This window comes from Haemorhous mexicanus, chromosome 1 (genome assembly GCF_027477595.1).
Source record: "Haemorhous mexicanus isolate bHaeMex1 chromosome 1, bHaeMex1.pri, whole genome shotgun sequence".
NCBI lineage: Eukaryota > Metazoa > Chordata > Aves > Passeriformes > Fringillidae > Haemorhous > Haemorhous mexicanus.
In genome coordinates, this window is record NC_082341.1 from 140002691 (window position 1) to 140026735 (window position 24045).

Genomic DNA, 24045 nt, shown 5'->3' on the forward strand with positions numbered 1-24045 from the left:
CCAATTCCCCCTCCATCCTACCACAGGGGATGCAAGCAGTTTTAGTGGGAGTACTAAACTGGAAAATACCACTCCTAAACCAAAGCATATGCCTGAAAATAAATATTGTGATTCTAAACCTTTGTTTCAAAGGCTGTTTTCCACTGTCCTGTCCAAAAGTATTAGTTTAGTTAACAAGGGTTAAATGACATAGGCAAACAAAGCAGAGCCCAGTCCAACTGCAGCAGTTGATGTTTCTGGAGAGCAGTCCTCTCTGGTCACAGACTTCGTCTCCAAGAGCTTTATATACTTCACAGAAGATGGTTTGAGGGACCAAGGCTATAGCTTTTCCCCCAGTTTAGAGCAAACAGAAGAATGAGATGATGAGTAAGCTCTTCCTAGAGAATGGGTGGCAGTGTCAAAACTTTCTGGGAGATCTCTGTGTGCTAGGACAGCCATACAAATAAAGATATGTGGTTTTAGGCAAACAACCACTGGTCAGAAAACCCAAGAGTCCAAACAGACTGGACTAAGCAGTAAAATATCTAGCCTTTTTTGCCCCCTCATATTAGTTCATGCACTGGATATTTCATAAAATTCAGAGCCTGATAAAATAAAACCAAAGTCTAAGACAAAGACTTTCAGAAACTTTGTGGCTCCTTAGCAAGAAGTATTGGAAATCTTAAAAACAATTTTTCCTATGGAATTTTTAGCCCAGGTGTTCTATAATAAAGAAGTTGATACATCTCTAACCCATAGGCATTGAAATATTAAGATACAATAAGCATCTGAATGTTTGGAGGTTCATCCAAAGTGACCTTGTGAATTCTGATCTTGTAACTAAAAGTGATTTTGACCCACACAAAGTTCTGGTAATCCAAAGTACTAGGGAAGTCTAATATTCTGCATTTCTAGCCAGAAACTAAAGATGTATTTCCTTTGGGAAATGTATGTCCTTTAGAAAAAAGATAATTAACTAAAACCAGTAAATATCCACGTTATTGGAACCTGAACAACCTTCTCACTTTCTGTGGAATTCTCTTTTGCTTCAGTTTTCGTCCATAAATTACTCAAACCTCATTCCAATTTTTAAAAGCAACAAGTCTCACAACCATTATGAAAAGACACAAATTCAACATACCAAAAGAGTCTGTTTATTTCTAAATGAACGTCTAATTTGTCTTTACTGAAATTCATTGCCAAACTTCAGATGATTTTAGGGCAAGTGGAATTATGATCATCGTGGAATTCCAACATAAACACATATTATGCACCCCCTTATGTGAAATGCTTATACCCTTGTGTGAAATAACCTTGAGGTCATCAGTAATGTAGGACACATCTTCCTATCTATGAGAAATCTGGAGCAAGACTTGAAATCAGTTCTGGAGCCATTGCAAGATACCTCAGATGCTCTTGTTCCACAGATCAGTGTTTCCAAAAGCAAAACATTAAGAAACAGAGGCTCTTCAAGCTAACATGTTTAACACTGTTCCAAAACTGTTTCCCTTTTAAAGAATTCCAAATTATTGTTGCAAGAATATTTCATGAAAAGAGTTCAAAAACAAAAATTGCAGTGGAAACCTGATTTTAGGCAGGATTTGTCACTTTCACTACCAGGCTCCTGTGTGGCCCAACACAAAGTGATTTCCAGGCTCCCAGCTCTGCAAAAAGCCACTGAACAGATTTTCTGGGACCTGTGACACAGAAAGTTCTGGGATTTCCAGCTGCAAAGGCCCAGACTCCCAGGTCCTCCAAGGTTAGAAAGCTCTTGGCTGAATTTCATCCTGGCCAGCCATAAAGACAGGAGTTTCAAAGCTCGTGGGAGCCATAACATCCAGATGCCAAGGTTTCTGGGTCAGCTTTGATTCCTAGGCACTCCAGTTCCTCCACACCCTGGGGTCTCAGGGAGTCCAAGACCTAAAGCACAAAGCCAGCTCATCAGACTGGCTGTTTCTGAGCCAGAATTGCATTTCCTTTCACGGATTACTATGGATAATCGATCCTGATAAAACTGAAACATGATTTTAAAATCTTGGAACATTCCTGAAACTACCTGAATAATTGAGCAATAACGGGAAAATTACCTACAATGAATGACAAAATGAAATACATATTAACGAATAAATAAAATTATGCCTTAACTGAGACACTTAAATAGAGAGATCATAGAATATCAATTTATAATAAATAAAAAGAGTACAAGAAAGAAACAAACAAGACAATCAGATGGTGATGTAAATGTTGAAAATCAAATGTAATCCATGCATGGCTCAAAAAATGAATGAATTTTTTGCAGTTTTTCATAAATATTTTGTGTGAAGATTGTGGAAGCAGATGGCTATTTAGCATCTAGAAATTGAAGTTCCTGTCATAAAACATCATATTTATTAGCTGAGGTTTAAAAAAACCTTTAAAAATTAGAGACGAGACTCTGTACAATTCTTCTTTCATTCTATATGAACAAGCCCAGAAAGTGCTTCTGTGGTGACTGAAAGCAGAGTCCTAAACTGACAACAAACTAAAAGCAACCAGCTTAATTTACTTTGAAAGTAGAAATAGGCAAGGAAAAAAAAAAAAAACAATACAAGAATTTGCAATATTAAATTACTTCTATTCCTATCTTTAAAATCTATTTTCCTCTTCATCTACCAATTTGAGGATATTAAGCAGAGGTGTTTAGGGTCAGTGTATGTTCATTTCTAACTGCTATATAACCTTTTGATATCTAAATTAGGAAATTCAAGATTTAAATCACTCTATTAATTCCACCAAATCTGATAGACTAGGAATAGCATTTAATGACAAAAGAAAATCCTGTTAAATTAAAGTTTTGTTACTAAGAGCTATACTTTGCCCTCAAAACAAAAGAGGTTAGTATTAGTAAGATGAATTCATGTAAATTGTCACTTTCATTAGAGTTATTGTTATATCTCAATTTTCTCTATCACTAGCTAAAAAATAAAGATGTTAAAGTAATTACAAATAATGTGTCAGAGTGTGCTGTTCAGCTATCCTGTGTTCTAACAGGATAGCTAAACAGCACACTCTGACATATTATTTGTAATTACTTTAACATCATACCCACTTTCAACCAAGCCAGTCTTGTTGAAGGCAGATTTCTTTTCACATTTGTAATGCAGTTAGGTAATGTTCTTTCTGAAGTCACTATAAGGAGATTCAGTGACAATAAATAATAAACAAAATGTGGTTAAAGTATTCTTCCAAAATATATTTTAAGTCTTTCAAATTGCAGATGTTTTCAGTTTTATTTAATATCCTTCATTTACAAAACATGTGAATTCCTAGATGGGACATAATCCTTTTTGCATCATAATCCTCAAGACAATGTGCTCGAGTAATGTTAATTAGTTAATGATGCCAAATTTTCTTTGGATCATGTGTTGAAATAAGAGCAAATGTAAATTTTTCAGCCTCTCCCAAGTATGGTGAGTATCTGCAAGAAAAAGTGAATCACCAGAAGTCACTAAAGTTTTATCTCCAGATGAAGGCTGATCTTTAGTAACTCTCAAAATCTCCTTTGCTAGCAGCAATCACCAATTTGAAGTGTATTTACCTCTCCCAGGTTCACTCCTCAGCATAGCTCTTTGTACCAAGGAACCTAATTATGTTTGGAAGCCCTCATTTCTAGCTGCCATTTTTTACATCCTTTAGGGTGTTGCCCAAAGAAACGGTCTTGCAGCTGGCTATGAATGTCTTGGACAACAAATGCAAAACATAAAAGTAGAGAAAAAAATTAAAAACAGGCATTCATTGAAGTTAGTGACAATTTAATTCGAAAATATGCTTGGAACCATATGTTCAAAATTATGTGTACATATGCAAAAGAAAACAATGCCAGTTCTGCTGCTAGTTACATTTTGTTGAACTCTGCGATGCTGTACCAATCTACAATAAACAGAAACAGAACAAGAGCAGTGGATATGCCAGTAACCAGAACTAGAAAGATTTAAATTAATAAAAATCAAACTAATATGAATATTCCATAGCCCTGATAACATAAAGAAGGCTATAAAAGTATGGATAATCCATCAAGTCCACATAAAAGCTGCTTTTTCTGTTGCAAGAAATATTTGAGGTAGTGAACCTGTTAATTTTTTTCAGTTGAAACATAGTCTACAATTTTTCAGAAATTGTTCCTTGAAATTTTCTTATCATTCCTTCTTCCTACCAAAAACTTGCTATGTTTTCTACTGAACAGTTCCGTAATGTCTTCACTGCTGACATTCCTTACATTTTTACCAAACCTGCTTGTTCTTTTGCAATTTTATGTATTTTAATAAATTGTTGCCTTACATGCTATGCAAGAGAGATGACAGTGGCTTGACCTAACAGGCTAAAATTTTTAACCTAGAAGACATTTGAAAAACTGTAAATCAAACCAAAGTATGCTATTCTAGATATTTATAGGAACGCAGCTTTTCTAAGATCTTCAGTAGAAGACGTGAAAATTTATGAAGAATCAGGTAAAATAGTACACAGAATAATAAATTTGGAAATATGCTCATAACAGCAACATATAAAAACACACTGCTTTGCTTGGTGTGTCTGAAAATTCACATTGTGTGGACTTAGGCAAATAAGTGGCAACATGGAGTCACTTATTTAAGAAATCAATTAAATAGCCATATTTCCATAGTTATTTGTTCTGCAATGAATGATACTTTGCTAGTGATAAAAAATATGTATCATAAAACAGTAGAAGAGTGTTGAAAAATTTGATCCATCACTTTGTGTAGAGAATAACCCATTTAAAAAGGTTTGTATTGTGTAAACATTTTGCAACAAACTCATCTCTATTATTCATAGTATTAGAACCACAGAATCATTTAGGCTGGAAAAAAACTTTAAGACCATCAAGTCTGATGATTAACCCAGCACTGCCAAGTCCACCAATAAACCATGTCCCTAAGCACCACATCTACAGTTTTAAAGACCTTCAGGGATGGTGACTCAACCACTTTCCCAAAACCAACTGTTCTAACTACTAAAGTGATAATAAAGTAATATTTTTATTGTCTTTTACAGCAGTAGCCAGATTAAGTTCTATTTGTGCTTTGGCCCTTCTAATTTTCTCCACACAGAACCTCATGACATCATTGTAGCATTCCTGAGTGGCTTGGCCTTTCTTCCATAGGTCAGAATCTCTCCTTCCTTAGTTCCAGCCAAACCTCTCTGTTCAGCCACTGCCTCTTCTTTCTGCATGTGTCACTTGACAAACAGAAATAGATGTCAAATGGTTTGGTATGTCCATGTGTGGGTGCTGCTAAGGACTGCTCCTTTGCACATCAGGGCTGGTCGCTTCAGAAATACCAAAAACTGCCATTTTAGAAATAGAGGAAATATCATGGATGTGTGCAGGAGGTCTGACCAGGTTAATTTTCATTCCAATAAAGTAGTCCAATTCATCAAGGAGGCATCAAGTCACATTGAAAATGAGGTTTTTAGAGCAAGCATGAGCATCCAGAAGCCTACCTGATTTAAATCAAAACCATTCCACTAACCTCAGTTGAGCAGTGTAGACTTGCACCAGCTATGAAATTTGCCCACAGAACCCAAATTTTTTGGACAGCAGTGGGAGGAGTAACCTGAGAGAAGTTGGAAATTCACCTATCTGTATTAGTGTGGATTATTTTAATAGCTATCATATAAAAACTGGAGCTACCACAGGTCTTGGTTCATTGTTGGCTGTACTTAGGTTTCTGAAGTGCCTAAAGGTGCATCAGCTTGTAGGTTGTGTACCTTGGGTTTCCCAATGGGTAATAATAAGAAAATTATTGCCACCTCTGAGCCTTCATAAGGTGTTCTGAAGCTTTATTCACTGACATTTCTAAAATGTGTTGGGATCCTAAGCCCAAAAGCTTGTAGAAGTATGATTAATTGCTGCCATTTTTTAAAAAAGGAATGCAAGACTGTAAAGCAACCATGGAACCTCTGTCAATATTGAGAGAGCTATAACAGGTATGAGCATGGAACTTACAGCAGTAACACTGCTTCTTTCATAGGGCCAGAAATTTAACCAGCAGTTAAATATGCAGTCTTGATGGCACTGAAATTGCTTGAGTTCTGCCTTTGACATCAGTACAGCCAGTATTTCTACAGCTAGAATCTTTATTTATATCAGAAAATGTAAGTAAACCATTTCCAGTAATCTGAAATATAATCATTACAGTATTTTCTTCTCAAGTTTGTCATTAATTTTGCAAACTTTATTTAAAGCTAAAAAATCCTGTGAATGTTTACTGCAATGAAATTTCATAGGTGCTAAAAAGAGAGGTGTTCCTGCTCCACAATGTTGCATTTAATGCATATCATTCAGCTGTCATAAATTGTGAAGGAGAAATGATTTTTACCTACATTCTATAATTAGAAGAAATACCGAAAAACTCCATGACTTACTTCCATGTAGTAATACTACAGAATAATTTCTAGATTTAAGAACTGGGCAAGCTATTTTATTCCATACACAAAAGGTATCCCAAACAATGGCAATAACAGTCAAATTTTGTTTGGCAACTACAGCTTTAATAAACAATTTTTCAAAAAGCACTGCATAAAAGAATCACAGACATTAATTTCCTTAGTTGTTATCAAAGATGGTACAAGCTGAAAAATATGAGCAGGTTAAAAATTCAAGCAGAGAAGTCATTTATGGGGAGGGACACTCAAGCAGCCCTTACAATTTTTGTAAATTTTATCTGGTGACCTTCACAGTAAGAGTTTTTTTCTCTCATAGTGTTGCAGTGTGGAAGCACAAAACTAAAGTGTATGTGGGCTTGGTGACTGGTATATGGAATTAAAAGACATCTTTCTCATAAGAAGCTAGAGGGATGACATAAAACCTTACCAAACAAGACATGGAGGTTCCAGCAAGTTCAGGAAGAAAAACACCCTTGATTTTCAGGGCATCTCTACCCAGAGAAATTGTGGCTGCCCCATCCCTGGAAGTGTTGAAGGGCAGGGTGGGTTGGGTGGGGCTTTGTGCAAACTGGTCTAGTGGAAAATGTACCTGACCGTGGCTGTGGGGCTGGAAATAGAGGGTCTTTAAGGTCCGTTCTAACACCAAAAGTGCTGATTCCAATATTCTGATATGCATTTCTAGTATATCACTAAACAAAACACTGGACTGTTATCATGTGTTCAATTGATGAAATCAGCAGACTTCTACAAAGTGATTGCCTGAGAGCTAACTTGGGTGAGAGCAGAATCAGGTTCTGGTATTATCTTGGTGTATGAAGGAGAAGCATAAATGTAATATTTGCATACAGCCACAGTACACAGATGTATTTTCTAGCAAGAAAAGGGATGCACTGTTTTGGTTTCCTCCTGTTTATCTGGAAACAGTTGCTTCTGCTGTTCCTTTTTTTTCTTGAAGATAGAAAGAATATGCATGTGGAATGTTGTTGATGTAGAAAAGATCATGCAAACTGTCCCCATTGAACTAGAGGCATCTGAGTTCAAAGAGAACTATTTGTAACTTTTCTTCCAGTGCCCTGGGTTTTGGTTTAATTAAGAAAAATAGCTTTTAGCTGGCTAATTTAGCTCATGTGGAAGGGAAAAAAAATCAATCAGCTGATTTTATCAGCAGGAAAATGCTTTCCAGTGACAATTTTTTCAGTTCTTGAAAAAAAAAAAATTTAAAAGAAAACGAAGATTAGTTTATAAAGGAATAGATAAAAAATAGGGGGATTACATTATTTAACTATAAATTCTAGCCTCTTGGCTGGAAACCACAGCATTTTGTCTTACAGTTGCTCTGTACCATGAGGCTGTTGTTACCTGAGGTCTCGAGACCTCAGACTGGAGACTCCCTATTTTAGGAGTTTGGAGAGTTTTCTATTTTAAGGTATTTTGAAAAAAAAAATAGAAAAACAACACCCTAAACCATTTCCTGATTGGCTCCAGCAAAAGAAACACAAAAAATGACTCAAATGTCCACTAGATGCCAGATAGAATCCAAGACTTGGTTGAAATTAAGATAATCTGCCTGCTTGAGTGCTTTTGTTTCAACAAGTTCCTCTTTGGTGGTTTAAAGGGCTGAAAAGAAGAATAGTGGAAAAAAAATGTAATGCAAAGTTTCTTTTATGTTCTTTTTGGCATGAAATAAAAAGTAAATACTGAAAATATCTCTATAAAATTATTCTTATGAGATGTACCTCATGATCCCCCTTTCAAGCCTGGAGAGTGCTTGGAGTAGACTGGATGCATGCTAAAAACTGTGCACTGAATCCTATCCTCAAGTGAACAAAAATATCTGAGCTTGTCTGCTTCTCATAGGCTGGACTTGAGTTCTCTTCTTTGAGCTACAGCAGATTGTTATTGGATTGTTCCACTGATGCCAGTGATTACATTATTTCTGACTTAAGTTGTTGTTCCAGGGCTTTCTAAAGGTGCTTGTTTATTTGATTGATTCATTTTTATAAAACTGCCCCTGCTCACAAATTTAGTTGCTATCTTTCTAGGTGTGTGGAGGAAGGAACTGGCTGAGGATAGAGACCATGCTATCATTTCACATCTTGGTGTGGTACCCCACAAACTCATGTTGACACAATGCAATGATTGTAGAGCATATTGTGAGGAAGCACGTCATCCATTTTTTGCCTCTGATTTTCTATAAATAACAGACTTCAGTCTCTGTGGGTGCCAGGCTAGTGTTTTGCAACATACCACTCCAACCCTTTAAAATTCCTCCTGACCATCTGGGAATTTCCTGTTATGCCAAACAGATTTGCCTGGATAGTGCTGGGGTCTGTCTGTCTCTTACTAGAGAGAAATCCCCTTATGTTAGGGCAGAAACCTTTTGATGTAGGTGAACCCAGACAGCTGGTACCAAAAGGTAGACCTGGAATTCTGCCACTTCTGAAAGTGACAGGAGAAGGAGAAAGGATGCAGTCAGTTTAAGCTGGGTGGGCCTGAGGTTGGGAAAACCCCTTTTGGGAAGAGAAATAGATTTTTCCTGCTGATTCACTGTGAGCAGCATCAGGCCAAGCTCCATACGGATACATTAACATCACATTCCAAGTGAGAGTCAAGACCTTTTTTCAGTTTCTAATCCTCTTAAGACTCTTTAATGATAGTAGTTTGGGTTTGTGGACTGTGTTGAAAACCTCCTTTGACTTTATGTTCCCATAGAAAATTACTAGTTTTTCTAATTGACTTTTTTTGGTAAGATCACATGATAACAACACCTGGAAAATATAATAGCAATGAAAGGCTGAGCCTAAGAGAAACAAAACCAAAATTAGTATCTGTTATGACAGAAAAAACACTGAACAACTCTGACTTAGGTTGTCTCAAAATATAAAGCTTGTATTGCATTATGAATAGTATTCTAAAAAAAGTCTTGCTTCAGCTTTCTTATAGTGTTTCTGAATGATTTTATCATGGAAGTGAAAACATGACAGTATTCAAAACCATACTGATAGAACTAACACTCAGCTGTCATCTTGAAACTTAAAAATAATGAAAATGGGAAATATACCCTAAAACACATTTTCAGTGTCCCATCATGGTGATTTATAGCACAGAGAAAAAATAAAAGCAAAGACAAAACCAAACAGGACTAATTCTAGTGATGAACAACCAGAGTTTTGATCGTGATTTCAGGAGCTTTGTATGATTTTGGTAGAAAAATAATGAATAAAAATTGAAGTAGTCTTTAAAAATTCACACAAAAAAAGATGTCACACTTGGTACATATTTTATGGATCAAGAATTCATGTCTTAACTTCATGCCCATAACAGTGCAACAAAAATATTTTCAGTCTTGCTCAATTCTGCTTCCAGGAAATACCCCAGGGGGTGAGTGGCCAAATTACTAGATGTTTCCAAGATGAGTTGGAGTACTAAACCCTGGGTCAAGAAAACTTTTTTCTTTTTCATTTTTCCCTCCTATTTCTAGGGTTTGTAAGGCAGGTTTTTTTGTGGGAGCTATTAAGGTAGAATATAACAAATGCTCTTACTGGTTTAGCACTATAGAAATACAATCACTAATCCTAGCTTTAAAAACTGAATCCTTGATAAGTTCTTTTACTTCAGTCTGTATTTAATTTTATAGCTATTTTTACTGTTGGTACATCCATTTCACTTTAAAAGTCAATATATAAATATGCTGAATAAACAATTACATACTAATTTTTTTTTTTCTGTATTGCGGCTTGTACAGCATGTGCCATAATGGTTATCTTGCACCAGTAAAAAAAAAAAAATTGTTTAATGATAAATGTTTCTTTAGGTAAGCTGTGCAAGGAATTCTAATTCTCCTTTTTTTGAACTTTTTGTTAATGTTGTCTATAAAAAGTCTCTGGATTTCTCATTCTCACCCACTTATCCAAAAGAATAAAATGTGCTTGTTTAGTGTAACAGAGGAATTCCAACTCAGTTCTACCTCCTGTTGTGAAAAGTAGCTATGTCCTTGTGCTAGCACTCCAATTATAAAATTAAAACAATTTCTTTTACTGGGTGAAAGCTTGCCTCATGATACTTGAGGCATATATTCATATGCCTCATTCATATTCCACATTTGAGGACCTTTGGCACATTTGAGGTCAAATTATTAGATCTTGCAAAATTTCAAGTTGGCAAATTTGGGCAAATGCCCTTCCAGTATTCCTGACCTCTAGCTCATCATCATAAACTGTCCAAGGTGCTTGCTTGATGCTAGTAAATTGTTTCTTCACTTAATGGTATAAGCAGCAAACACAAACACTACTTATGGGGTTATCATTGATAGCTGCAAGGGCCTTCCTGGTGATAAAGTGACACATTAGTTACAACCTGTAATTCCCTACATGGCATTTAAGCTCCATTCAGCATTTCAGCTTAGGATGTATTTTAGATATACCTTGATAACCAGCAAAATTTGGAGAATTTCTGGTTTCCTCATTAAAACAGGCTTCTGAGCATCTTCTCTCACTCCCTCCTCTATTCTTAAGTTTATAAAAATAATTTTCTTGTTCTTTTAAAAAAAGAAAGATCTTATTTTGACTATGATATGATGAGTTTTTATTCAGCGGGCTGTACTACTGCTGAAATACACAGTATTATGATATTTGTAGGGCCACACGCCTGTAAACAGTTCACATCTGCATTGTTTCAGGATATTTTACTGAACCCAGTGCTGTATATCAAAGTAATTTCTCAGTCTTTTCTGTCACATCAGAACAAGGTACCTGGTTGTGTGTACTTTAGTGGCAGGTTGGTACCTTGGCAGTCACAAATTTGTGGATTGTATCATTTACCCTTCCTAGGAATTTTTAATCAAATCTTCTCTCAACCTCAAATCAACAGACCTCTTGCTCTGAAGCATCACCCTCACCTCTCACCCTTTATTTAGCCTTTTCAATATCTCTCTGGGTCCCTTACACTTTCCCTGAGCTGACCCTCCCTAGACTGATGGTCCAAAGTTAGAAACTGGGTCATCAAGAAGAACAAGACTTTTTTTCCCAATTATTATTGAATTAATTCTGCTGTAATAATCCTTTACCTTTAACAATAATTTTGTGGTACATGACAAACTCGTCTTCCCTTGTGTGCCTCTGCAAATACAGTTGTCTTGCTTATGTTTCTCTGCATAAAACTTTGGTATTGTAACAGGTAAAAACAGTTCTTTTAACATCTGACACGAAGGCAGAGGCTCTAATGGTTAAGTTCTGGGATGTCATGGAGGTCAACAATGTCAAAGGAATATACAAAAGAATATTTATTGCATCTGCCAGAATTCTTAGAAAAGCTGAGAGATCCAACTGGATCATTCAAGAAAAATGTGAAGAGAAACAACCTTAATCATCGCCTCTGTATTTCACAGGCTAAAGTGATAAAGAATTTTGCAGTCCATATCTCCTCCACACAAAAATAGCAACACAGAAAAACCTTCTAGCAGAGCATTGATGGCCTTTCCCATTGACAGAAGTGACGCAGGAAAGATAGGTGGCCCTTGACCATTTATCTCTGCTGTGGTAAGTCACACACAGAGTGAAGTATGAAGTTTTAGCCAAGGAACAAAGGGGAATAGTGCATCCAGGAAGAGATTAGATCACCTCTTTGAGCAATTTTCCTTCTAAGCAGATCCTCAAAATTCCAGGCACAGCACCAAAGGTGTCGTGGTTTGGGGGCTTCCCATTACTGCGTTGATTTGCTGATGTGGCCTAGAAGGATACTGGAATTTCCTGAAGAGTTAAGACTGGGAAGGGTAAATATTTAACTATGACACAAATAAATGTGCTTCATACTTAAATGCAGTGATAAAGGCAGTGATCCTAAATCCTCATTTCTGTTATTTTTATCTGCATTTGAATGCCCAATTTTTGACAGGCTGCAGCAGTCTTCTTGGAGTTCTTTGGTGTTGCAGGAGACTTCAAGGAAACTGATTTTATATGAAGCATTTCTCTGAGATTTCAGAAATATCAAATAATTTCTATACAGGATTTTTAATTTAAAAAGAAAACCAGCATTTTTTAGGAGTAGTATTCTGATAGTGGTAATGATACAATTATCTGAAGATCCTTCCTTTTTGAGACACAAATGCTTGACTAATAAGTGAGAAGAGAAAGACATCTAAGTAACCCTATGATTCACCCTCACTGTTACCCCCACACTGAACTGATGGCAGACTTTTAAAGAAAAGATTTATTTATTAAAGTTTTCTTTCCTTCAAAATACTTCTGCATGGGAACTAAAATTCCCAGAAAATAAAAATTGCTAAATCTACTCAAACCTGAATATATGAAAGTGAAAATCAGTACTGTTAAACAGAACCATGGGTGTTTTAATACAAATTCATTCATTCAATATATTGCTTAGAAAAAGAAAACAAAAAAATTATCATTTTAAAACAAATAAGTTATTTTTTCCTAAATCTGCACTGTGCAAGACCATATTTGCAGGCACGAGATTCCAAAAGCAAAATTCACTTTTATAAACAGAGGCTGACAACTTTAAAACATTCATAAATAAAAAGATCCAGAGGGCAGGCAAGTCCACACCAATCCTGAAGATAAATGTAAGTGCATCTCTAAAGATTGTACTAGGACATCTCGTTTGATTTTTGCAGGTATTTAAAATATGTTCTGTGGATTTGGAGTGTATTAAAGGTGAAAAATTAAAATACATGTAAAAATATTAAATTTACATATCAAGAATCAGATTTTTTTCACCTACAATCAGGACATATGATTCCCACTTTAAAGAATGAATGGCCTTTGGTAACGACTCAAAGTTTGCTGCAACATTTAAAATAGTGGGCAGGAGCACTCACCTGCCTCAAACTCAGTGCTTTTCTCTTTGAAACCATGCAAGTTGCATCTGCAGTTTTAGGTTGGTGGATCACAGATCAGGAAAGTAAAAGTCTGACCTGTTAACAGCGCTAACTCTAAGACTTAAATTTTGTAACTTAAATGGGATCTTTTAAGAAAAATGTCTTGCATACAGAAAGCCTTTAAGGGAAGTTCAGATGTGAAAAAAGGAAGGATCAGTCTATAAACAGCACATCAGCCTGCAGCAGAAATAATTTTTAGATTCAAAACTGATTAGCACCAATCTGATCATCTGTGTTCTAGTGTGAAAGAAACCAGGCTCTCAAGACCAGACAAATTACCTTCTAAGGTTGTCTGCTCATACTCCAGATTTTCTCCCATAGTTCTCTAATCTTGCCTTAATTTCATCCTGGGAGGAATGCCCAGAGTTTATCCTATCTCTACTGTGATCTCTTGGTACAAGAGGAGGAGAAAGAATACCAGTACCCAAATTCTCAGGCAAAACAGAATCAGAAGAAAATTCGGCTAACCGGATCAAGTGAATTTTTTGTTGGTTCCATACATTCCTATGTCAGAAGGAAAGTCTGGTACCTCTATTTGCAACAAGACAACTAGAGACAACATGACAGACAAATGGCAAGAGGTTAAAAATAAAAATCCCCAGAAGAAGTGATGAAAAATTACAGCTATACACCTCGGCCACTTTCTGTTAAAGAAGCAGATGTCATGCATGCACGGAGCACAATCAGGTTTGTCTTGCAACATAGGCACATGTGAGGACAGAAACGTGCCTGGGATGGGGAGAACAAAAGTCCAATACTTTTTCTAGAATATATGAAAATTCCTGATTCATAGACATTCTGGAAGGGACAAAAGCAAAGGTGCTTTTGTAAATTGTTTTTTCAGTAATACAGCTGAGGAATTGTTCACACAGAATTAATGCACTTACAACAAACAAGATTTCATCTTGCTACCAATTTTTTTTTTTTTTTTAAGCCAACAGGTCAGTTTGAGGAGAGCAACAGATTGATAGCAGGTACATTGGTATAAAACATGAAAATGGATTTAAGACACAACACTTAAAAACAGAGTTCCAAGTATCTTAAACCCAAACACTCCAAAGACCAAAATGCATATATGTGTGCAGACACTCATGCTCCAGACTGAATTGTTGAAGGGAAAGAAATTCTAAAGACTTCTTAGAGAGTTTTTCATCATCCACTTTTTACTTATAGATCTTCTAAACAGATTTTCCAACTGCAACATTTTACATTGACTTCCAGCCTATTTCCCTCTCCTTTAAGAAAGGATTAGTAACATAGATAATACGATTCATCATGTACTATCATATAACAGACCTTTTAAGTACCTCCCCTAAAGACACACCTATTCCACCATGAAACTAGCATATTTCTTTTACTTTTACCCTTTTCTTATTGTTTCCTTTTCTATTTTTTTTTTTAATTTCTCCTCCTAGAAGCTAGTCAAGGAAGTATAAGAAATTTCCTTCAAGGTAGCTCCATGGCCTTGAATACAGATTTTCTATGTTACTTCCTCTGAGTAATTACAGCATTATCTTAAACAATTTTTTTGGTGTGTTTGTTCTGTTTAAACCTGAAAACAAATCATTTATATAGTGTAACTTGAGCATCTTTCTAGCAGACCCTGTACCTGTCTTGCTTTGACCATTTGCATCATACACATGCTCAATGCTGAGTGTAACTCACTGCCAGGTCTTGTTCAGACAAGAAAGTTATGCTAGTTTGATTTGCATCAGTTTTAAACAGGGATACTTAAACTGGTACAAGTCCCTGATTAGAATTCTTATCCCAGTTGAGTAGTGACCTACACTGCCTTAGATTAACCTGATTCCTAACTAAGGCAACGGAAAGTAAATCTTGATCTTCGTGCAGAAATATTAATGAGAATGCAGTGCAAATGTGCAACAATTTATGGCATTTCTAAGTTACCCTTCCAAGACAATACTCACCACCCTGATGTTTCATAACACTGTCTAAAATATGCACATGTGGTTGCAGAAAAATAACCTTGTGTTAAGTACAGCTTGTTTCATAAGAAAAAGTTTTTTTCTACGAAATTTGAAACTATTTCAATTTCCTTTTCCTGATGAAACTTCAACCCCTTAACAAGAGAGGAAATTCTTATGCTGCTGGGAAGACTTACACCAGGGCTGTTTATTCGAGACACTTGAGCTGCTGTTGTTAAAGATGAGTTCACAGCAAACTTAAACCATGATGCTGGTTCTAGAAGGTCCTCATTTACCAGCTCTTCCTTGTCTGCAATTGTTGTAAATACAGGCAATAAGACTGAACTAAGCTAAACTGTAAATTGAGATGAAAGCAAGGAGAGGGTTAAGTATCTTCACCTTTCAGATTTTGCTTGCAATAGGTCATGCAAATGACCCCAGTTTTGATAACAACAAGTTTATCCAAAATTTTTGTTAATTTTGGCAAATTGACAAAATTAATTGTTTATTAATTAACATTTAAATATGTAATTAACAAAAATAAGCATTAGCACTTAATAATAAGGTATTTCTCACTGGTCATGAGAATCCGTACCAGACTCTGTTCATTGCAGATGGATACAGACTGGAACAGCAGCTCCTTGATGGGTTTTAAAAACCCTGCACGAATGAGGACTATTCTGTGAGCGGGACACAAATAACCCACTTACCCAGTGCAATGTTTGATATTCTTGGCTTTATAGATGTATATTCATTGTATTTGTCTGCTTACTCTTAATGAACTACTTAAGTTACTTTCCTTATAGTTACTTTATAGTTACTTTCCTTCCAAATGATTTTTAATATCCCAATTTTCTCTAAATATTTGAAACATTATTATAATACATACACTGTTAAGAGCACAAAATACTTTCCACAAGAAAGACTCCAAAATCAATGCAAAAAATAACATATTAAGCCTCCCAACAGTATTGTGAAATTGAGTAGTAGTGCTATATCTGTGTTAGAAAAGGGAAACTGGAATACTTAAAGTTTACAATTTCCTAGCAGTCACAAGTGAAGTCCATACTACAGGCATGGACAGAAGTAAAGCTTAAGTCCATCACACTTAACTGAGGCATTTAAATCAGGAAGCGAGCTGCTCAGGATTTTTCTGGGGAAGAAGAGAAACAGGGACTTCCACAGAACAGTTAAGACAGCTGTGTCTTCCTCTGGGCTTGCTACTGTCTCTTGACACAACACTAAGAGATTCCCCACAGCAAGGAAAAACTATTTGGGTAACTGGCATTCTCCTGGAGAAGCTGGTGGCCAGTGACTTGGACAGGTGCACTCTTTGCTGGGTTAAAAACTGGCTGGAAGACTGGGCCCAGAGTGTGATAGTGAATGGTGCTACTTCCAGCTGGTGGCCAGTCACTCCTGCAGTCCCCAAGGTTCAGTATTGGGCCAGCCCTATTAGCGACTTCTTTAATTAACTGGAAGAGGGGATCGAGTGTATCCTCAGTCACTTCACAGACTGCACTGGAGGGTTGATCTGCTGGAGGGTAGGAAGTTTCTGCAGAGGAATCTGCACAGGCCAGATCTATGGACCAAGGCCAGCTGTATGAGGTTAAACAAGGCCAAGTTCTGGGTCCCGCCCTTGGGTCACAACAACCCCCTGCAGTGGAAACAGTGGCTGGAAAGCTGCCCAGTGGCAAAGGACCTGGGGGTGCTGGTTGACAGCTTCTGAATGTGAGCCAGTGCATGTCCAGGTGGCCAGGAAGGCCAATGGCATCCTGGCCTGGATCAGCAATAGTGTGGCCAGCAGAATTCGGAAAGTGATTGTCCTGTACTGGGCACTAGTGGAACCACACCTTGAATGCTGTATCCAGTTTCAGGCCACTCAATTCAAGAAAGTCCAGAGCAGGTCCAGAGAAGGGCAACAAAACTGTTTTAAAGATAAGTTTAAAAAGAATTTAAAAGTAAGTTGTATGAGGAGCTGAGGTTGTTTAGCCTGGAGAAAAGGAGGAGCTGAAGGAGCTGAGGTTGTTTAGCCTGGAGAAAAGGAGGCTAAAAAGGGACTTTGTCATTCTCCACAACTATGTGAAAGGAGGTTGTAGTGAGGTGGGATTGGCCTCTTCTCCTGAGCAGCAAGTGACAGGACAAGAGGAAATGGCCTCACGCTTTGTAGGGAAGGTTCAGGTTGTATATCAGGAAAAAATTCTTCATTGAAAGGGTGGTTAATCATGGGAACATACTGCCCAGGGAGTTAATGGAGTCACTGTCCAGGAAGGTGTTCAAGAATGACTGGATGTAGCACTTAGTGCAGTGATTTAGTTGACGTGGTGATGCTTGGTTGAACTTCATCTTAGAAGTCTTTTTCAACCTTAATGATCCTGTAATTCTATAATTCTAAGTTTGGGTGGGATGATGCAGACCTGACATACCCAACCTCATTACTTTTCCCCCAGTGGTGGTTTTTTATCCCCCAGGACACACAACACTGTGGAGTAGGTTGCTTGGTTGAATGGGAACAATGAGTTCTCAGCACCCTCAAAATGACACAGAATTTACTGTATATCAGTTTCATTTAGAAAAGCTCTCAGTTCTCCAAATGAGATCTCCCTCTGGGCATCTTGGTTGGACAATTCTGATGACTAATAAATGTAATATTTTATTGTTACCAGAAATTTCCTAATTATGGCTGTCATCACTGTAAATAAACACATTCAGTTCCTACTGAACATTATGATAAAGCTTTCCTTCCTAGCATGGGAAATATTTTTTTAAGTAATTTGCTACCAAATGTGGCAACATGTGAAACTGTCCTTCAGTCTAATTCCCTGATTCTTCTGCTTCTAAAAAAAAGCTTAATTGCCAAATAAATTAGTTTCCAATAATGTAAAGCTTTCAGGCATCTCCACATTTGAAGTACTGCCTCTTTCTTGTGGATACCTCAGAATATTCTAAGGACTTGAGCAATTTGACCAATAAAGCTTTGAAAAGCAAGCATGGTTTTGGCCAATAGATTTTTGGGGGAATATAGGCAATTTTGGATTTACACTCAAACATTAATTTTCTTGGAGCAAGTTTATTTCCATCAAATTATTTTTAATCCTTAAATTTGGATTTTATATATATATATACTTGCTCATTGCATAGTACATTAAGAAATCCCACAAATTTGCATTCCATCTTTTGTTTCACAACATTTGTGGGAACTGCACTTCAAACATCACTAGGATGAGCCTCTCCTTTGGATATGAGAATTCATTGACTTCAAAGAGGAAGGGAGGATAGATAAGCAGCCTCTTGTCTAAAAAATAAATACAGGTTTGAGCTGGACACCAAATAATGCCCAGTTTTGCATGTAACTCTCTCACTGTTTTCTTTTAGCTCTGGTCCACCTTGAAAAAGGAAAGATTTACTGGAAAGCTATTCTTTACACAGCTCTGTTAGTAATGCTTAAACATGCAGAATAGCAGATTCCAAATCCATTGCCACCTTTTGTTTGTGAGAGTTTTCAGGAGTTCATCATGCATCTCCTGGTTGCATTTAACATCCAAATATCATGTGAACTTTCAAGTCACATGTTACATTGCAAAATGTCCAATGAAAGATAAGTATAAATAAAATTGAACTTTTAACATTTCTTGTGATAAACTCATGAAAATTGGCTTCTTAATATAAAAAAAATTTTCCCCCACACACAGTGACTGTCTCCATCTTTATATTAACATAAATTTGTCTGATAGGACATGATAACAGCTCTTTAGATCTGTACTACTCAGGGTAGGCTCTGTCACATTTTCACTCCGCTTGCTGTGTCACATTTCCACTCTGCTTCACAGCAAGAGTGACAAGTAAGGGATTTTTCCATCTTCAGGAAACCATATAAAATCCAAGGCAAAAAATCAGCCACTCCACACCTACAAGTATGTTATATTTCATTGCAGAAAACAGAAGCTAAGCCCTGATGGTAAAGACAGAACAAAGGGGCAGACTTTCCGTGGGGTCACAGCACACAGTGACAGACACTGGTCTTTCCAAAAGCCATGTGTTTCTACATAACGACTGGCCCCCTCAAAACCTAGATCCCTTACCTGCTTAAAACCTAGATGAGCACTTATGTTTTTACTGTTGCAAATAAGGAAGTCGAAAAAGACCACAAAAATAATTTAGTATATTTATTCCAAGAATAAACTTTAGATTATCAAATGGTTACAGATATCCCAGAAAAACTGCTCATGATTTGTTTCTTTAATGACTGAATAAAGACAATAATTTCATACTTCCTCAATTGTAGCTGATAAATAACAGCATGGGCACTTTGGAGGGAAAGAAACTGAGTTGAAGCTGCTTTTTGGGGTTTTTTTCTTGGTTTATCTACCTTCTTGTAATACTTGTATGTGTTGGCTTCTACTAGTATACTATCACTAAGCAATATTTTTAAGCTTTTATAGTACTATGTTTAAATAATGAGCTAGAAGAAAAGAAGCAGTGGATCATGTAAAACTCACTCATTTCTGTTGTAACAATTATTATTTCCATTTAGATGTTAGGAAAAGTATATGGAACACTCATCTCTAGAGCTATCCTGAATGTACACTGAGTCCATCAATGCTGTAAGTTCAGCAAGCCAACAGCAACTTCCTAAGCAAGACATGATGATAACATTTCATGTAACTCCTCTTTGGCAATCCTTAGACACTGCAACTAAATACCAAAGAGTGTCACGTGAGCCAGTCAGTTATTGCAAGAAAGAAAATGTGATGAACTGTTTGTTTTGAACTATCAGTATAAACATATTGCAGAAATGAAACCCAAGCTTAAACAATGGGGAAAGTTATCCGGTATTAAAATAAACAGTTCTAGGAAAATCTCTAAAAATGTTTACCAAGTCATCTTCTTCTGCAGAGTTTCTGTGCAGAGCATTTTGCCATGTCCCTGGTTTGTCAACCAACCCCAGCTACACTGATTATAGATATGCAAATTATAATGGACAAGGCTGGGCCTTAATTGCCTGTAATTTGCTCCCCAAGAAAGGGCATTTTTATCCACAATCAAGCTTGTAGATCATCAAAGAAGCAATTTTGCATTAAGAATTTTTTTTTACCGAAAAGTATACTTGTTTTGCTTCTAAAAATCTTATAGTTTGGATATTAAAGAACAATTTTAAATTAAATATTAGGCAAGCCATGATTCTTACAAAATTTCACATTAAATATTTTTCAAATATCACAGGGGAGCATTTGTGCTCAGGAAATAATTGACTTTGCCAAACATTGGCTATGTAAATTTTTATTGAAAGTTATATATACTACCTGAAGTATTAAACACAACTCCTTTATGTAAATCAGACTGTTTCTAAAATTCTTAAACATTCTTTCTGATTATAAGTATTCTCTTCCAGTAAAGGACCTGCAACTGTTAATTATTCTTTAGTTCATTCACAGCAGGTGCATTGTAAAATGCTGCCTGGTGTAGAAAGTTTAGGGGGAAAAAAGAATGCAGAGTATAAAAATGAGATAGGAGATACCTACGTAATATATTCATTGCACTTGAGCATTATGCAGGTTTTGAAAGGAAATGAGTTATGGCTGAGATGCTTTGTAGTGGAAACAGCAACAAAGCAAACTCAGTATTCAGAGATGCTATAAAGGAGCTGCATCAGCCTCATTTGTTCAGAGTGAGACATGGCCCTTCACACAGAGAAACAGGTCCTTTCATTCCAAGGAAAATTGACACATGGGGATACATGCATAATCCCAGTTTTATGCTAACCCCTGGGAGCAGGACACTGGGGGCTGGGAGGGAAAGGAGGAGGGGAATAGTTCTGCCCTCAGCCAGTTTTACAATCATTGCAGAAGAAAACAGTCCTAATATAAACCCCTTTCTCTGGGCTTCCTACCTGTTTAATCACTTCCCTCCAAAGTGTGAGAGGACTAACCCTCAGACATTCACACTCCAGAGACTCATATTTCCTCATGATCACTGTGAAACTGTGATCTTAGTTCAGTCTCTAGTGGACAGACACAGAATAAGTTAAGTCTTAGAAGCATGATTCAGCAGGCAATTTCCTCAAGTAAAATCATATGTGTATAAAAACAGAAAACAACTTTCCTCCTTTTAGTGCTTGTCTCAGCCTGCCAAGGCACAGAAAAATAATTTATTTTCCTCTACATAAAACATCCGCTTATTTCCAGCCCTATATTCCCCAAGGCAGATCAAGACATTAAAAAATGAGGGAAGTAGTCTGAAAATTAAATGCTTGGTAATATTTTCTGCACAGAATCTTTTCTCTCTTGCTATGGCCAGATGTGCAAGAGAACAAATAATTTACCAAAAACTTAGGAAATCCTCCTTAAAAATTCTAGTGGGGGGGGGGGGGGGGGGGGTGGGCGGGGGTGGGATGGGGGACCTATATATGCTTTTTAACATATTTATGTCTTATGTACTGTCTGGATGAAACAAAACTTGTGAATGAGATAGGTTAGCAGCAATTAGGCTAATATGAAGGTTCAGCCCAGCTAGTGGGGTCATTAGATTTTTACTGATGTTCATTCTTAGTATGAACTTGTGTTGGAGTTAAATCCTGCATCTCTTGGGTGGGTACATACAGAAGTTTTCTTGTACCAGATTACATGACTAGCTGCATCACTCAATTGTGCAAGTTTTCCCATGTCCAAATGTGAATGGGACTATCACAAATAGCTATACACTGACTGTTTATTTTTTTTAACTGATCAGCTATCCCAAAGCACTTTCTTTAGCAAGGTATGGACAATATCTGTGCAAGACGTAATTTTACACACGTGAGTAATCATGCTAAAGTGACTGGGACTGCTCATATGAGTGAAACTATTCACATATTTAAGACTTTCAGACCCAAACTTCATAAAAATAATTACTTCTATTAAGTTACTGCTACACTTTGAAACCCATTTTCCCCTTTCTAGGAAAGAATGCACATATATAAACACAAATTGGAGCAGGCTGTCAAGACCAGTGCGTTCAACATGGTTAAAAACTTTTACTGTGAAGTTTTAGGAGGGTGAATGCCTATATATTTTCCTGTTTCTTTCAAGCAATCAGCCGGGTAGAATAGTATTACAGGATCTGTTTATGGAGGAACAGTGATATTCTTAACCCAGTGCCCTTAAATGCTGATTTTTTTTTAAATGCTCCCTTTTGCTGTCACAGTAGCAGGTATCCTGCATGACATCTGAGCTGAATCTGTGAACTACAAGTAGAGATTATAAGAACTTAGTAAGTTCTGTCAGTAGAGTCCCTGGAGGATTTTTGTGTCCTCTGACTCACATGCATCCATAGTTTCTTGTAAAAAAGCCTTAAGAAGTCACATATTTCAGTAAAGTGAAGAAAATTCAGCTCCCAATTGCAATGTCTCTAGGAAGGGTGCACTCTGGCTAAAACATTTCTCTCCTACACAGTCAGGAACTGTATCAATCCTTATTAGTTCTGTTCTTACAGAAACTAATGAAAACTTTGAACAGCATAAACATCCCCCAAAGAAATCATTTAGTGAGAAACAAAAAAAGAAGCACTTACTTTTTGCAGCCACTGAGTGTAATTTTCCATCACATGTTCCAGATGTTGCAGTTTCTGGGAAGAGAAATCCTGTTCCACGTGAGGAGCATCTCTCTGAAGAGCATTTGTGTTGTACTGGTCTGTTGTGCTTTCACGACAGTTGCCGTCCTGTTCTGGCAGAATGAAAGTGTAGGTGCACTGCCCGTGCTGAACCCGGTTAAATCTTCTCCCACTGCCTTCTGGACCTCGACGCTGGTTAGTACAGCCTACAAGAGCAAGAATCACTGCCAGGAAAGCAAAGGAAAAGAAAACTGACATGTTATTATTACTTTCCTTTCCTGCTTTAAGAAAAACTTTTTCTTCCTCTTTCTTTAAATTTGTTCTTAATTTCCCTCAAAGTCTTTGGAAAAAGGAGCGGAGCAGCACACTTTAACAATCAAGCTTGGATAAACTGTTTTGTTGTTTTTTTTTTTTTAAAATTTCACTGTGAGGATAGCTTCTTTAGTTAAAATTGGGAATATTTATTGCATAGTAGCTAAGATTTATTGTTTCCTCTCTGTTACAGTCCAGCATGTAGCCTGCTTTAGTCAGCTGCATATGCATATCCCAGTCTCTTTCCCCTACACTATCTGCTGCAGAACTGCTATTTTCTCTCAGGCTTCAGTGAGTTTTATTAAGGTTGCACTTTCAAGCCAAGCTGGAAGCAAGCAGCCTTTCACAAGATGACTTGACAGGAATGCGTGTATGAGTGCGCCCCTATGCTAAGGATGGCTGATGGCTCAGTACAGAGGGATCATCTTACAAACTGGCTGGATGCATGACCTCAATCATGCATGTCTGCCCAGCCCCTGCTGCACACAACTGCTGGGGGCTTTGGGCGAATTCACGTCAGTTTAATAAGTCAGTCAGTCCACCTTAATACACTTCATATGTTCGCACTGACCTATTAAAATGTAGATAAAGTGTAGAAGTTTGTTGTAATCCCTCTGTAAATATACAAAGCAGTGAAATTAAAAATACTTTCAGTTCTGCTCTGCACTGTATCTATTAAAGAATTCTAGGTCGGGCTTATGACACTTGCAGGAAGCAAAAGTTAAGTTTAACCCTCACTAGGTTTATCTAATTTTCTAAGACAGTTGTGTTTCTTTAACAGCTTTCAGAGAGCTGTTTTACACCTTATATTAAAACCAGAGCTGCCAAATAGTAATTGTAAAAGGCAGGTCAGTAGGATAATAATTTTCTGTGTTTGGTATCTAAACGAAGGTAATTAATTAAAAACCA

The 24045-nt window shown here is 36.9% G+C and overlaps 1 protein-coding gene across 1 annotated transcript in view; it reads right to left on the bottom strand.

The window, feature by feature from the left end:
- The window catches only part of ANGPT1 (angiopoietin 1), a 152374-nt gene extending 128831 nt beyond the window's left edge, over positions 1 to 23543 (bottom strand). Inside the window, exon 1 of the mRNA XM_059865345.1 lies at positions 22786 to 23543. Within this exon, the coding sequence (XP_059721328.1) occupies positions 22786 to 23082 (297 nt within the window). The 5' untranslated portion in view covers positions 23083 to 23543. The remainder of the gene's footprint in view (positions 1 to 22785) is intronic.
- Between the last annotated feature and the right edge of the window lie 502 nt (positions 23544 to 24045).